This window comes from Equus caballus, chromosome 1, assembly GCF_041296265.1.
Source record: "Equus caballus isolate H_3958 breed thoroughbred chromosome 1, TB-T2T, whole genome shotgun sequence".
NCBI lineage: Eukaryota > Metazoa > Chordata > Mammalia > Perissodactyla > Equidae > Equus > Equus caballus.
In genome coordinates this window covers 90,222,838-90,237,403 of record NC_091684.1, presented here as the reverse complement: position 1 = coordinate 90,237,403, position 14,566 = coordinate 90,222,838, and the positions used below count along the sequence as shown (strand labels likewise).

Sequence of the window (14,566 nt, the reverse complement as noted above, 5' to 3'; positions counted from 1 at the left end):
CTAGAGCTCAAAACACTTTAAGGAATTTTATGGTTTAAGCTCTTCAACTTAAAGGGAGGAGACAGAGTCCAAGTTAGGATATAGGTTTACTAAAGTCCTACACCAGTGCACCAGGGGGCCCGAACTTGTGTCTTGCACTCCCCTAGTAACATGCATTTCCGTAACAAAAATAGAGAAGACTGCTATTTTGGTGGCTAATATATTCAAACTAATTAACTGAAATATGGTCTTTTAAATGTAATTCAGAAATACAGAACTCTACCAGATTAACAACTGGAAACCCAATTGTATGTAATCTCATAATTTACAAATGTGGCAGGAGAGAAGGAACTTCAGAATAGTAACATTTCACTATTAACACCTTCACCTCTGATGTTCCTCCTGCCAAGAATGCCCCCTTTGCCCCAAGTTTCTCCTAGACAACTCAGGTGTCTGCTTAGACCTCACCTCACCTGGAAGGAAATTCTTGGTCCTCCACTCACACACCTAGGCCTATTTCTATGCATCAGTTATTGTATTCTACACTATTTGTTGGTTTACTTCTCCTGCATCAGGTCATAATCTTCATGAGGGCTGGGGATGTGTCTTACGGACTTCTGATATCCTAGTTTCTCACGGCCTGCCCAAGACAGAGCAGACACCCAATATATGCTTGCTAAATGAATAAACAAATGATGCAAATATATAATCACAGTCCCAGAACACTGCACATTAAAACTGTGGCCACCTCTGAATACCTGTCGATAAACCCACATACAAGGCACTCTGTAAGTTTATGCAGTAAAGCCATAGTATCTGTGCTCCCAAAGTTTGTGATCTTCAGTTTTAACAGATACAATAATCCTTAGAGGAGTTGGTGATGTCATCGCAGGAAGGGGATAATCTCAGGTAGTAAATCTTTCTTTACTAGCAGTAACAAAGGCAACAAACTTGCTCTTAAATTTATTTGGCAAGTACAGAACATGCTTCACTGTACAGAGCATTAAGTTCAACTCTTAAAACCTTTTACACCCAGATACAAAAAGGACTTCATTGTCAGGCCCCTGACTTGTGATTTAGCATGATAAAAGGCCTGGAAAAGTGGGAATGAAATGTTCATTCTTTCAGAGTTCTCTACATGCCAGTTAAATTGCTGATTCATACGCTGGAAAATTCCTATTTAAATCTGCATGGTCAAAGTTCTAAAGACACAAAAATCATCTTAGGGCCTGAGTGAAGTTTTGAAAATATATTAATATACATTAATACAGATGCAGTGAATTATCTGTACTTTTGAAGACGTTTGCTAGACATTTAAGCAATGTGTGCCATTTCAGATGCAGGTAAAAAAAGTTCAGCAGCAAACTAGGTCATAGTCACTGTGTTATTATTTGCCCACACTATAGTGGACACAGATTTCAACCACAATAAATATTTTATACAAAGAAAAGAAAACAGAAGCAAGGATAAGTATCCAAAACAAACATTAACAGACAAGTTGGAAATCCTACTAGGCTAAGATAGTCTTCCCTTGTTTCTCCAAAAACTGAAATACATGACTCAAAGGTACCGTAACAGGACAAGGGAAATTCAGGAACAAATGAAGAGTTAAAAAAAATACCGAAAATATCTAATATTGTGTTTAACATATTTGTTGAATGTGGAACACAACAGCTCGCACTGTACTTTATTCAATATCCTCGAAACACAGGAATTCTCAGATTGATGATCAGAAGATGGAGCTCACGATGGCCAAGGCCATAGAGTGAAGGCTGCAGCTCCTCCTCCCTGAGTGATCCTGTGTGACATGGCACAGTGGCCAGCCCTCTTGATTACAGCGCAGGATGGACTCATTAGTCAGTGCTTCGCTGCTGCTGCCACTGCAACAGCAAATGGGACAGCTCATCTCATCCATTCTCTCTTCTTCCTGAAGGAAGACGTTGGGTCCAATTCTATACTCCACCACAGGAATATTTAAGGCGCAAGTTAGAGGAAACTTTAAAGCCAGTTTCCTTGACAACATGCCAAACTGCTTCTGTCCCTTTCTAAGCATACATTCTTGCTTTGTAAAACAGGCCAAAAATGTTTTTAAAAGTCTGGTAAATTTAACCACAGTGACAAAACGCACTTGGTAGAGGAAAAAAAGTGTGTGTGCAGGGAGAGAGGTATAGAGGGGAGCAAGGGGATTTATTAAGAGTAAGATCTAAAGCTCTTTGTAGGAGAATAAAACAAGAAAATTTAACACCTGTCCATTAACAGGATGCTTGAATTGCGTAGAGACTAAACATCTGGAAAGTTAACAGAAACATTATTCACAGTTTCTCAGGATTCTATCAAACATTAAGCAACCTAAGTCATTTCTTGGGCTTCTTAAACAGAGACAAATGCTTTCTTTAGTAGTTAGTTACATCTTTTTCTAACTGGTCAGTGAAGTTCTGTATAACCGGAGTCTGGAACAAGTACATCAGGAAAACATGGAGGCAGGCCTGGGATCCCGGGAGCCGCTGGTGCCGCTGTTTCAAGCAGCAAAGGAGCACATCTCCTGGGCCTGCCCCGCCTCTCCTTTCTGGACACGCGACGCTCCTAATACTTCCCCAGCGCCAAGAGCGCCAGTTCGGTGTCTTCAACCACAGGAGTGAGTTAATAAAGACTGTATTCGACAGATTTAGATTCTAAGTTTCCCAAACTTGATTCAAGCTGTGAAACAGGAATACGTTCTTGTTGTGACAAGGAAGGTGAAAACGTGCTTCTTCACCCAATTCCAAGCCAAAAGCCTGCAGATACGGCAGAAATAGCAACCTTTGGGTTCACTCTGCATTCCTTAAACAAACTCCCGAGTTTCACAGGACCAGGCTGAACTCAGGGCAATAATCAAAAGTGAGCAAAAACAACGGTCAGGCAGCCACATGGGATCAAAAGTGGCATTAAGGTGAACAGGTTAGATCCACTCGCCTCTATGCAAATAGGTTCATTTATTAACTTCTTTCTTTTTTAACCTAGCAAGGGAGAAACACAGCATTTTGCACCCAGCTCTGGAGGGGAGAGGGGAAGTGGGCTGCACAGGATGAAAGACAAGCAGCTGGGATGCGGTTCAGAAGTTTCTAAGAGTCAAGAGTCAGTGGAAAGCAAGCTTAATTTGAAACTGGAGAAGGCAGATCTCCAGAGAGAGTCTCTTGTCTTAAAAAGCAAATATGTGAAAATTAGCAAGATTTCAAAGAGAAAACTGCATCATTTAATGATTATCTTACAAGTTCTGAAATTCAAAGGGATGAGCTCAGCACTGAGCAAAAAATTAAATGTATCCCCATCAAAAAAAACAATCACAAGTTCTGGATCTCGGTCCTTAGGATGGAATCTACAAGTCCTGTCAGCAGGAGCAGGGCAGACAAAGACTCCTTCGACCTGATCCTTCCCACCTCTGTGACCTTCTCACTCCTCTTTCCTTCTAGACTTCCAGATAGCCCCCCTGTTTCTGCTGCAGGCAGGCACCTGGCACCTGCTAACCCCTTGCTTGGGAAGCTTCTCCTCTTTCCAGAGGGCGAGCTTCTCTTTCAGAGACCTTCCTAATTTTGCATGTGCACACACACATAAATACACACAACACTTCCCCTCAGACACTCCATATTCAAGAGTGTGCACCAGTGATCAGAATTTTGCTTTGATTTTTAAGAGATATCTAGAGTTTCCTGTGGAGAGACATGGAAAAAATGAACATGGAAGAGCAGTCTGAATAATAAGAAAGGGAGGGAAACCTATACATGTTACCACATAAATACAAAACCTCTATACTGAAAAAAGGAAAGCCTTGCTCACCCACCCTCCACCAAAGCAGCAAAGGCTAGTTGACCATTCTTAGATCAGCAAGAAGATCACATCAAGTTTAATTACTGCTTCAAGGATTCAAGGCTGATTTATCACTGTATATAATCAATATGAAAATATTACATATTTAATATTTTACAGAAAATACTTAATATAAAATAGTACATAAAATCTTTGACCAATAACAAGAGTAAAGGTAGAAACAAGTTAAGCAACACTGGGAATATTTTGCAAATGGAGAAACCAAAATAAACCAAGAAAATGGATTTTTAATGATTTAATAAAAAGGGAGGATAAGAATGGGATTATGAAGATATAAGTATTTCTCTTCTGACACTGGGCTATACCAATCCTGATTCTAAGCAATGATTCTTATTATCTGGTATAGGTATATACTCCTATTTAGGGTCTGGGAATAAAGCTCATCATGGAAAGCTGAGTAAACAGTTTATTCTTCCAAAATATTCCATATTATTACTTATGGGTGAACCCATGCGCAGTCAGGACCTGCTCGAACAGCACTTACTGTGGCAGATTCTTCCAGTATTTGAATGGTTCCTCAGCAGCACCAGTTAGGGACTCAGGGGAGGAGCCTAACCCTTTAAGGCAGAGTCAACCATCTACCTAAATTACAGGGAGAAGGGGTTGCAGCCTGCCTCATATCTAATACGGTGTGTCTCCGTTACCTCTGCAGATGTCAAGCCCGTCAGCAGGCCGAGACCAGCATTCTTTAAAAGGAATCTCAGAACCCTAGGGTCTCGGTCTTATTCCTTAGGGCACTAACTCCAGGGGGCTTGGATACCCCTTCCAAGCAGAGCAGCTCTAACTTTACGCATGCATTAAAAAAAAAAAAAAAAAGCTTACTAAGTACCAGGCAACATGCTCCCTTTATCTGTTTTATTCTTAGTTTGAAGAAAAGGTTTCTCTGCCAAAGTGAAGTCTGAAGCTAATTTGTGGAGTTCTGTCCACTGATAACATCCCCTGATAGCTTAGCTATGATTCGCTCCCAGGACAATCAGAAGGGAAGCTCGTGGGGAGACAGCCCTGGGAAAAGTGCACTGATTGCCAAACAGGCCCCAAGAGACCGCCGGGACTTCGCTGAAGACGGAAAACCCTCCAGGAACAAGGTTTCTTATCATTCCCTGGGTCTGGCTACGTTTTCTTTGTAAGAGTCAGACATTCCAAAGATTGAACTCTTTTGCAACTGTGGTGAACTCTCTAAAGACTTTTAAAACATCTTGGAATCAGCTTTCAGCTTGATTTATTACAAGAACAAACACAAGAAATTAGATCTGATGTGGACAAGTCTGGACCAGTTAAATAGTCACAAATACCATGGTGCTAATGAGACCAAGGTTATAGGCACAATTTATGTATAGGCCACCTAACTTTGCTAAGTTCTGTGGCCTCAACCTGCAGTCATGAACTCAGCTGGTCATCCCAGACATTTATGCCCTTGGTATCAACATAATTTGTGGGCATGCGTGGGGTACGTGAGAGAGATGGCAAGAGTCAGTACGACCCATAAAAAATTTGGAAAATACATGCTCCAAGATTGCAGTGGCATCATTTATCTATGAACAAAATACTCTGATGACTACTCATGATTAGCAAAATATTAAATGTCAAAGTAAAAATAGTTTTAAAAAATTATTGATAAATTAGTCCCTTACTTTCTTAACTATTCAGGTCTTAGCTTTTCATAATAGATCTATAACAGATCTTTAGGATTGGGAACAGGAACATAAAATGCAAGTTAAGTCATCTAAAATACTCCTGTTCTATGGGTAATAAATTAGAAAATAAAGTAACAACTAAAATTTACTGAGCACACACTGTGCCAGGCACTATTTTAAGTGCTTTCTTTCTACATATTAACTCATTTAATTCTAACTATTATCTAAGAAACATTCATTAAGTCATTCAAAAAATGTTTATTGACCGCTTACTATATTCTGGGTATGGTTCTAAGCGCACAAGGACACCTCGGTGAGGAAAAGAGATATAAGTCCCTGCCTTCAGGGATAAAGAAAACCAAAGCTAGAAAATTTTGCCCAAGGGCACAAAGCTAGTAGCTGGGACTTAATGCCATGGGTTGTCACTCAAGTTAAAAAAAACCCAAAAGGTAACCAAATTGATTCTTTAGGCTACAGAATTTGTAATGTTTAGTTTCAATTTACAGGGATTTTTTTTTTAATCTCCAGTTTGGGAAGTTTGAAACACCCTGTCTATCCCACTCCCCATCCCCCACCCCTCCATCCACATTTTTGTGTGTAGGACTTTTCAACAATAGTTTCAGTGAAAAAAAAATCAGGCACAGAGAACTCATAAACCCACAAGTTTTAATTACCATACAGCTAAAAGGGAACGAGGGAAGCCAGTTTTGAGTTCTGGTAGCAGTCAAGTCAAGCAGACTTCCAAATTCCAGAGGATGCCATATGAGAAAGGAGAGGGCCAATTCAGTTGGAGTCCAACGAGTCAAGTAATTAGGCAGCTGGAGGGCCTTGTGGGGTGAACATTGATGACTGGGGTCAAAAGGCCCTGGCTCTACCTCTGCCAACGTCCTGACAGATTTTCTTGGCCTGACTAAGAAGCCCGATCAGTTCTCTGAGCAACAACTCAACGGAGTTTAATTACTGCCTGATTTACAAGTATCTGCCAGACAACTGCACAGGTCTAAATCAAGCTTCTTAATACCTACTGAATCTAGCTGGCGTTATTTCAGATAAATTTTTTAAGAGCTAGAAATCCTTTAGCTTAAAAGATACATCAATACATACATGAGATTAGTGATTGTAACTCCATCTCATGAAAAACATACAGATACGTGACCTGTGGGCACATATGAGAGATCTGCTGAAGAACTGTGGTTACTAGAAACACTGTCGAAAATTCAGGAAGGACAAAGGATTAAGGTTAAGTATTAAATAGAAAATGGCAAGAATATCCAGCTGGCAACTTATTATGAGAAGAAAAACAAAAAGAGAGCTGCTGCCCTGAATGTGAAGAGCCAGGCTGGGCATCAGGAGCCTGCTTCCTCATTCTGGCTGTAGGATCTAAGGTGGTTCTTGTAACTGGTGACATGGAGAGGGCAAGTGGCTTCTTTTTTGGAAAAATGCGTATTTTGACTACCTTCACTGAACTTCATGAGCAGGAAAAAAAATTCTTTTCAACATGTAAGTTTCATTCATTCGACAAATACTTATTGAGCAAAGGAGGGCAGTTAAGTTACATCAGGAGAACTAAGCTTCCTAAGCATGGAAACAAACTTTGTTTTAACTCCTTATTTAACCCAAATATAATCAAACCCCTAAAATTAAAGTATGTGATGAATGAGGTATAATATCCTTTCTTATAGCATTTTCTATAAATAAGTTATCAACTCACATGTAGACACCTGAGTTCAGGTACACAGTTGGCTTATTTATAATTAACACATTTGATACCATCTTCCCTTAAGATTTTGCCTAGCAAGCAATAAAGGTGACCATAGAAGAGTTTCTGAGTTTTATAAGGAAAAAGGACAAAAACCCTTGTGCAATACTCCCATTTAAAGCCCAAATACTTCCAAACGAGAAAAGAGTCAAAGGTTATTAATGCCATTCAAGAATAAAACTCAATGATTCTTTGCAAATTCTCACTGCACCAACAGCATCAGTGGGCTGACGTCAGACGTGGCACTGGCTGCAAAGGAGAGAGGCGGAGGACGTACCTGCTGTCTATTGTTGGGCATGTGGGGAAGCATGGTGGACACATGGAACATGAGTTCGTAATCTTTGTACGTGGTGTAGAGGGAGTGAGTTCCCGTAGAATCAGCTAAACACAAAGATGGACAACAAAAACAAGTTAGGCAACGGCAAAATTAGCAATTTAACACTTAGAAGGTCCTTATTACAAAAAGCAATTCAATTGAAAATAACAAACCAGCCCACTATAAATGACCAGCGTCTTGGAGGTCACCCTGCTCTCTCTGTACAGTTTCCGCACTTCCCGACCCACATCTGCAGTCAGAGTGTTCTGTTTTCTCCGTATCTGCTCTCACCCACGTGCTTTCTACTGAACTCGTGGCTTCCCTCTTTTCTTCTACGTTCTTGCCTTCGCAATACTGCTTTAGAGGACCCACCGTGGGCAAGGTGCTCCTGCCATGAGGAGTACAGGCCAGCAGAGGAGGAAGGAAGATGAATGGACGGCCTGGTGCAGGTCTAGGTGCAATGGCTGGAGGGGTATGAGCTAATCAGCAGTTATCCTTGCCCTGTCCTTGTGCCTGGGTGTGTGTTTATAGTTAATTCTTAGTTATTCTTGGGCACTTAATCATCCAGAACTCAGCAAAATGAAACAGGATTGACTTAACATGGAATGGGAACAAAAAATGTTAAAGATTTCTTCCCCTGAATGATGTAATTAATTTTCTTCTCTTTTCAATAGGCAATGTGACCATACGGTCATATGATTCAGACTACGGAGAACGAACATGATCTCACTGTATATTATGCAGTGACACGTGTTAAGAACCACGACATCTGAACCCTGTTAATCATACAGTATTCATCTTTTGAAAAGCAGAGTGATTCTTCGCAAATCCAAAATCCATCTGTATTACCAACAGATAACCTCAGAGTGAGAGTTTCAGACACCCAAACCAACACGGTGACCATACGACATTTACAGAACAATTTGGAGGTAGAGTTTTGAACCACTCTGCATATGAATAAACAAAAAAAAAGATAAATAGAAAGTAGGATATACACAGAATTCAGGACTGCCTTTATCAATCCTGGACTTACATATAGGTTTATTTTTCTACCTTTTAAGCAACAAGAAAAAAGACCATCCAATATCATTTAAAACAAAGTTTATTTCATTTTGTTTGTTGGGGAAACTCTAAGTAGCTCTCCTGGGTTAACCTTTTTTAATCTAAAGATTTTAATTTTTACTTTAAAAACATTAAAACATTTAACCTTGAAGGACCTTTATTATTTCCTTTCTGAATCCTGCAGTATGTTTTTCTTTCCAATATTCACATCTGATTCAAAAATAGTTCTGAATATTCTCTAGAAAAGGTATCATATCCAGTCTTGCAGACTCTAAAAAGGTCCGCATAGAAGGGAATTTCATGAATAAGGGGAGTATGTAAAATGTTTATATGTAGATATGGACAACCAACCTGCAGATGGTCAGAGAGGACATTCACCTAACCAGCTATATATTAACTGGTCCCAAAATAAAGGCATTTTCTCTTTTAACTATTCATTAAATGCATATTTGCTATTTTGCATAGGACTTCTGAGAAAGTAATGTTCCATTTCAATTGCCTTGGCTCAGGACCTCAACAGTGAATGTGGCTTCGGAATTGAGCAAGCTCAGTCATAAGGAAATGATGAACATTGTTCTCTTCAATGAAGAACTACCCCACTGATAACAATACTGAAGGTCAGAGGATGAAATAACCCAGCACGTTCAATGACTCCCATCAGGACACTCTGTCATTAGGCCAGTTAAGATTCAGTAAGAGAAATGCTGACAGATATTCAATAGTCTAGTCAACAGGTTTCAGATTCAGGAACTTGCAATGTAAAAACAAAAATGCACATTGGGGAGAAAAAACACTTTTAAAACTGTGATCATAGTTTGTCTGTTCCACGCAGTACTAAAAGGTGAACTTCTGAAATTAAATATTCTGAAAGATTTCATCTCAAACATCAGTATGGTAATGGAGAAGGTGAACTGACAAGCTTGTCCCAGGGTTTGCTGCAAATAGTTTTGTTGGACAAGAGATGTAGGGCAGTTTTATCACTCCCTGTACCCAGACCCAAGACAGGCAGTCCATGGCCTGGGGTCTATGCTCTACTCTGATTCACAGAGCATCTCAGCAGGACATCCGCTCTGCTCCATTTCGTTTTGTATTAAGAGAGAAAAGACCCATTTTAAAGCTGGAAGGGACACCCCAGATATTCTAGCCCAACAATCTGAATTTTTCAGTGAAGAAAATGAGGCCCAGATGTGACCAAGGTCCTATGGGCAGACAGAGTTAAAACCAGATAGAATACAATCCTCCTGAATTTAAGAAGGAGGATTTGTTTTTGTCTGTTCCATGAAAGACATAATTTTTACTTGACAATTCCACGAAACATAATTCTTAGAAACCTCCACTCTATTAAAGGAATGTCTTAGATTTCTTTGCATCTCACAGAATGCCTTGCTCATAAAAATAAAGATTTGTTGATTATTAGAATCAACATGTCAAAATCTCGTTCTTATGTTATCATTTCCTTAAGCTAAGGTGCTTAGTACTACGTCTGTAATGTATCAAGGACATCTCCAAGGTCATAAAAATTCAAAGCCGATGTCAATTCTATACATAGAAAAACATCTGCATTATCTGTGTTGTAGCTTTATGGAATGTACAGATCAGAAGTTCTTAAAATGTTTCCTCAATCCACCCCACTGAAAAGAGATGACAGGCATGCACAGTAAGGAGTCCAGGTCAGGGGCGGTTTTCCAGGAAGGGCATCCTGAGGGCAGCAGGCCAGCAGCTCTGGGGGGTCGGGGTGGTTTGCAGGTAAGAGGAGTTTTCAAAGAAAATCTAAAAACTCTCACTGACTTTTCTTAAAATACGTGGATATTCACAGTGGATGTCATGAATGATTTCCTAATCTTTACATATCTGAGGCATGAGCAATATGCATTCAATATAGTAATCAAATGCTAACACTGGCATGTATGGAGGACACACAGGGGCCCACATGTGAGCTAACACCATCTCCGGGTCTTGTGATCTATCCTTTAAGTGTAACTTTCAAAAACAGATCAAAAGCCAGAACTGATGACAGGCTCAGAAAGACCTGGTCCCACCCTGATCTAAGGGAGTATCAGTGATGGTCCAAGGTACTGGATGTTGGGGGCAGGGAGTCTCAGGAATTCAGGCTGCATCAGTTCCAATCCCGGCTCGGCCAGATGGTGATGCTCCCACAGGGAAAAAGCTCCCACTTCATCACTCCTACTAGGAGTGGGCTACATGGTCTCCCAGATCCTCCCACTTTAGAATTGACCTGCTCATCTCTTTTCATTAAAAGAGCAGGCAATTAACTGCTTAATAATAAGCAGAATTTTCCAAAATACAAAAATTACTCTGCCTGGTATTTTAGGTGCTGATAGCAACGAAATACCAGTGCAAAAACGAAAGATAAAATATTTAGAATATATGAGGACCGTAAGGAATATGGTTATCTAAACGAAGACACGAGACAAATTCGCACATCATACGATGGCGTAAAGTCTGTGTTTTAAATCGGCCAGTCAATCTGCACCTTAGAGCTAATACGTGCCCCACTCAAAGGGACCTGGCTAAGGTCCTTCAAGAATAGGATGCATCAGGGGCCAGCCTGGTGGTGCAGTGGTTAAGTTCGCACATTCCGCTTCTTGGCAGCCTGGGGTTTGCTGGTCCAGATCCCGGGTGCGGACATGGCACCACTTGGCAAACGTCATGCTGGGGTAGGCATCCCACGTATAAAGTAGAGGAAGATGGGCATGGATGTTAGCTCAGGGCCAGTCTTCCTCAGCAAAAAGAGGAGGATTGGCAGTAGTTAGCTCAGGGCTAATCTTCCTCAAAAAAAAAAAAAAAGGATGCATTAACTTCTAATCAGTGCTTCACCTGCCTTAACATCATAAAACCGGAAATGAACGAAATAAGCCCAGGAGCTTGGCAGGAGGGAATGTGTTAATATATTTTGTCTTTTAGAAACAGAGGCAGAGCTCGTCCTTGGTACAATGGAACAAGGGTGTAACAGAAGAGGTTAGGCTAAAAGAAAGAACAAAATATTCAAAGATTCTTCAGGAAACAGTGGGGAATCTCTCTGCTGGTGTTACAAAGGAAAAAGAATTGACCTTTGGAGCTTATGTGAAACACACACCTCTTGAGAAATGTGCTTCCTTTGCCTATCTGAGGAAATCTAAACTCTATTCCAAATAAGCTTGCTAGGCCGCTTCCGGGGTCAAAAACAGGAGGGCACGTGATCGCTTGCTTAGATTTATGCAGTATGCCTACCTTTGGAGAATTAAATTTGTGCACACACACAAATACGAAGCTTACTTTTATTGTCTAGCTGAGCTCGATATTTACTGAATCCTTTCAGCCGTACTCTCTGGCCCAGAAGATCAAGGAATTCCTCAAAAGCTGGTCCCGCCGTCTCATTGTTATACATCTCCTCCTCCGTGCTCTGGCCCGCTTTGCAATAAAGGATCCCAATCTTGTGCTGAAAGCTCAGCTGAAATGGGGGAGAAATGCAATTACTTGGCAAAGAGTATCAGCCAAGCTAACTTCCAGTAAAATAAAAACTACAGAAGCTTTGAATTCTGTTCTCAGGCAAGCATGCCAGGACAATTCCCATCAGCAAATAAGCAAAAGAGTGAGCAACTGTCATTGCAGAAAAATCTACAAATACATCAACCCAGAAACCCCAAAATACAGCTGGAAAAAATGTCAGAAAGCCTAATATAATGTACGGCCATGGCCATGCGGGATTTGTCAGGTTCTCAAAATGGACAGACAGGTTCAAGCATCTACTGACAAAACACAACTGTGGAAATAGTCTTATACCCTCCACATAGTAATGAGTCAGAAAGAAAAAAAGGCCACAAACTTTTAAAAGTTTTCCCTCTCTGGCTCTTAATGCCTTTTTTGTTGTTGTTATTTGAGCATTCGTGAAAATATGAAAGACTGTAATGAAAAGACAAATCAAATTAAGGTCTGGTAAGGAGAGAATCCCAATGGAAATTGTGATATATTATAAATAATGTTTTGTTTTCATAAAAGTAACTTTGGCTGCACAGTTACAGTCATTCCTCCATTTTTGACTATCTTGAAAAGGAAATATCTGCTAAATATACAATAGACCATAAAGCATTTTAAGAGCTGTTGAGGAGTTCCTGCCGTAACTCCATCTCACAGCTAGTCCCCCATCACGCTGGAGGCCTCAGGGCTGCTCTCTCCCTGGGCCAGGAGAAACGGGATCCATTTTTATAGCTCTCTTATTTTCCCCAAAGAGGAGCTGCTTCTCACTCACGAATCAGAGCACTTAATCTTACTACCAGCAATCTGAGCCTCACAGACTGACAGATTATCAGACATCACCAATTCCCGAAAGGCATCAATCCATAACGCTGTTCACATTTATGATCAAGCTGTAAAATAGAGCCTTTAATCAAAATTCACAGCTGACTATCGCGGTAAAATAAGGCAAAATGGTACTCATTTCCCTCGAGCGGCAGTGATAAAAGCAGTCTCAGCCAAAATTACCTGATGACAACATGCAATCCCAGAGAGGTGGGGAGCCACCTGCTCGGGGAAGCTGAGCAGGCAGCAGGAAACCCCTCACTGCAGCTCGGATCTACTGAGAGCAGACACTCAATCCCAATGCTCTCTGAGTGCATCTGACCTTGACTCAGTGCTACGGGGGATGTAAAAGGAAACATCCTCTGCTCAGAGTCTGACTGAAGGAGCTACCAACACTGATGGATCCCACGGAGGGGGGACAGTGCACAGGCTGGGGCTCCTGTCACAGCCACATGCTCCTTGACGGCACAGTGAAGACGATGATCGATGCCCTGACTGCGGGGACATCAGATGCCGTGTGTAAACTCTTTTATACTGTGGCATTTTGAATTGTATTAAACTGCTTCTTAGGTGGAGTCAAGAAAAAATATATTTTCCTTTCATCCACGGATTGAGGAGTAAATGTTTCTGATCAACTCAACTATCCAAATAAAGGAGACACCACATTGACTGCAAATGGACCATCATCTTCAAAAACAATTCAGTATAATAAAAACACCTAATATTGTTTCATTATAAACACTAACGGCTCCTGAGTGACTCAGAAGACATTTCAGGATCTTAAAGTACATTTGGCAAACAGGTATTTGGCCCCGACCAGAAGGAGAGTCGACCGGAAATCCTGTGGAATGATTGGTCCTGGCCCACGTCCCACGGGCCTGAATGCCCATGCAGCCCAGCATCCACTGCTTCCTCTGCACCCAGTGGAGACTGTCATCCTGTCATCCTATCCTGGGAGCTCACACAGGGCTGCCGTCCCTGTTTACCCGTCATCTGCTCCTCTGCCCGCTGCTCGCACCTCAGAGCACCACCAGGTACCTACCATCTGGCCACTTCCTCTTGTGCCATCCTGCCTCCAATGCCCCCGGCCACATCTGCAGCTTGTTCCAGACTGCCCTGGCCTCTCCAGCAGGAATCTCCTTCCTCTTTTCACGCCCACCTCTTTGGGGGACGAGCCCAGAGTGGAGCTGTCTGGGGCCCCAGAGTTTGGCCTGGTGTGGCCTCATGCTGGCTAAGCAGGGCCCTCCTTGGACTGGACAGTTTCTCTCTGTGACTCCTGAGTCTTGTGGACTTGATATTCCTTGTGGACTCTTGTTCAGGGAAAGAGAACTGAAATTCCCTGGGACTTCTTTGCTCAGTGCGGTGCTGTCCACTTCACACCACTTTCCTCTCAGGCAGCAGACAAACCAGCCTGGGTCTAGATCCTAACCATGAACAAGGTTTGTGTTTCTATCCAAGAAGCCCCCGGGACCAGGGGAATTAGGGAATGCGGCTAAAATAGATTTCAAAGCCCCCAGCTGTCTCATGACGGCCACCAGAGCTCTGGCTCCAGTACGAACACTTTATTAGGGACACACACACACACACACGGTATGGCACAGCCCTATACAAGTTCACCACTCCCAGGCATTCACCAGCTCTGTCTCTTTGATG

At 41.6% G+C, this 14,566-nt stretch overlaps 1 protein-coding gene across 9 annotated transcripts in view; it reads right to left on the bottom strand.

The window, feature by feature from the left end:
- Positions 1-14,566, bottom strand: part of SIPA1L2 (signal induced proliferation associated 1 like 2) — a 212,098-nt gene that overhangs the window by 67,922 nt on the left and 129,610 nt on the right. For all 9 annotated transcript variants that reach the window (XM_070264665.1, XM_023647516.2, XM_023647538.2 and 6 more), the window contains exons 6-7: positions 11,891-12,065; positions 7,514-7,617 (exon numbers count right to left, since the gene is read on the bottom strand). In XM_070264665.1, the coding sequence (XP_070120766.1) occupies positions 7,514-7,617; positions 11,891-12,065 (279 nt within the window). The remainder of the gene's footprint in view (positions 1-7,513; positions 7,618-11,890; positions 12,066-14,566) is intronic.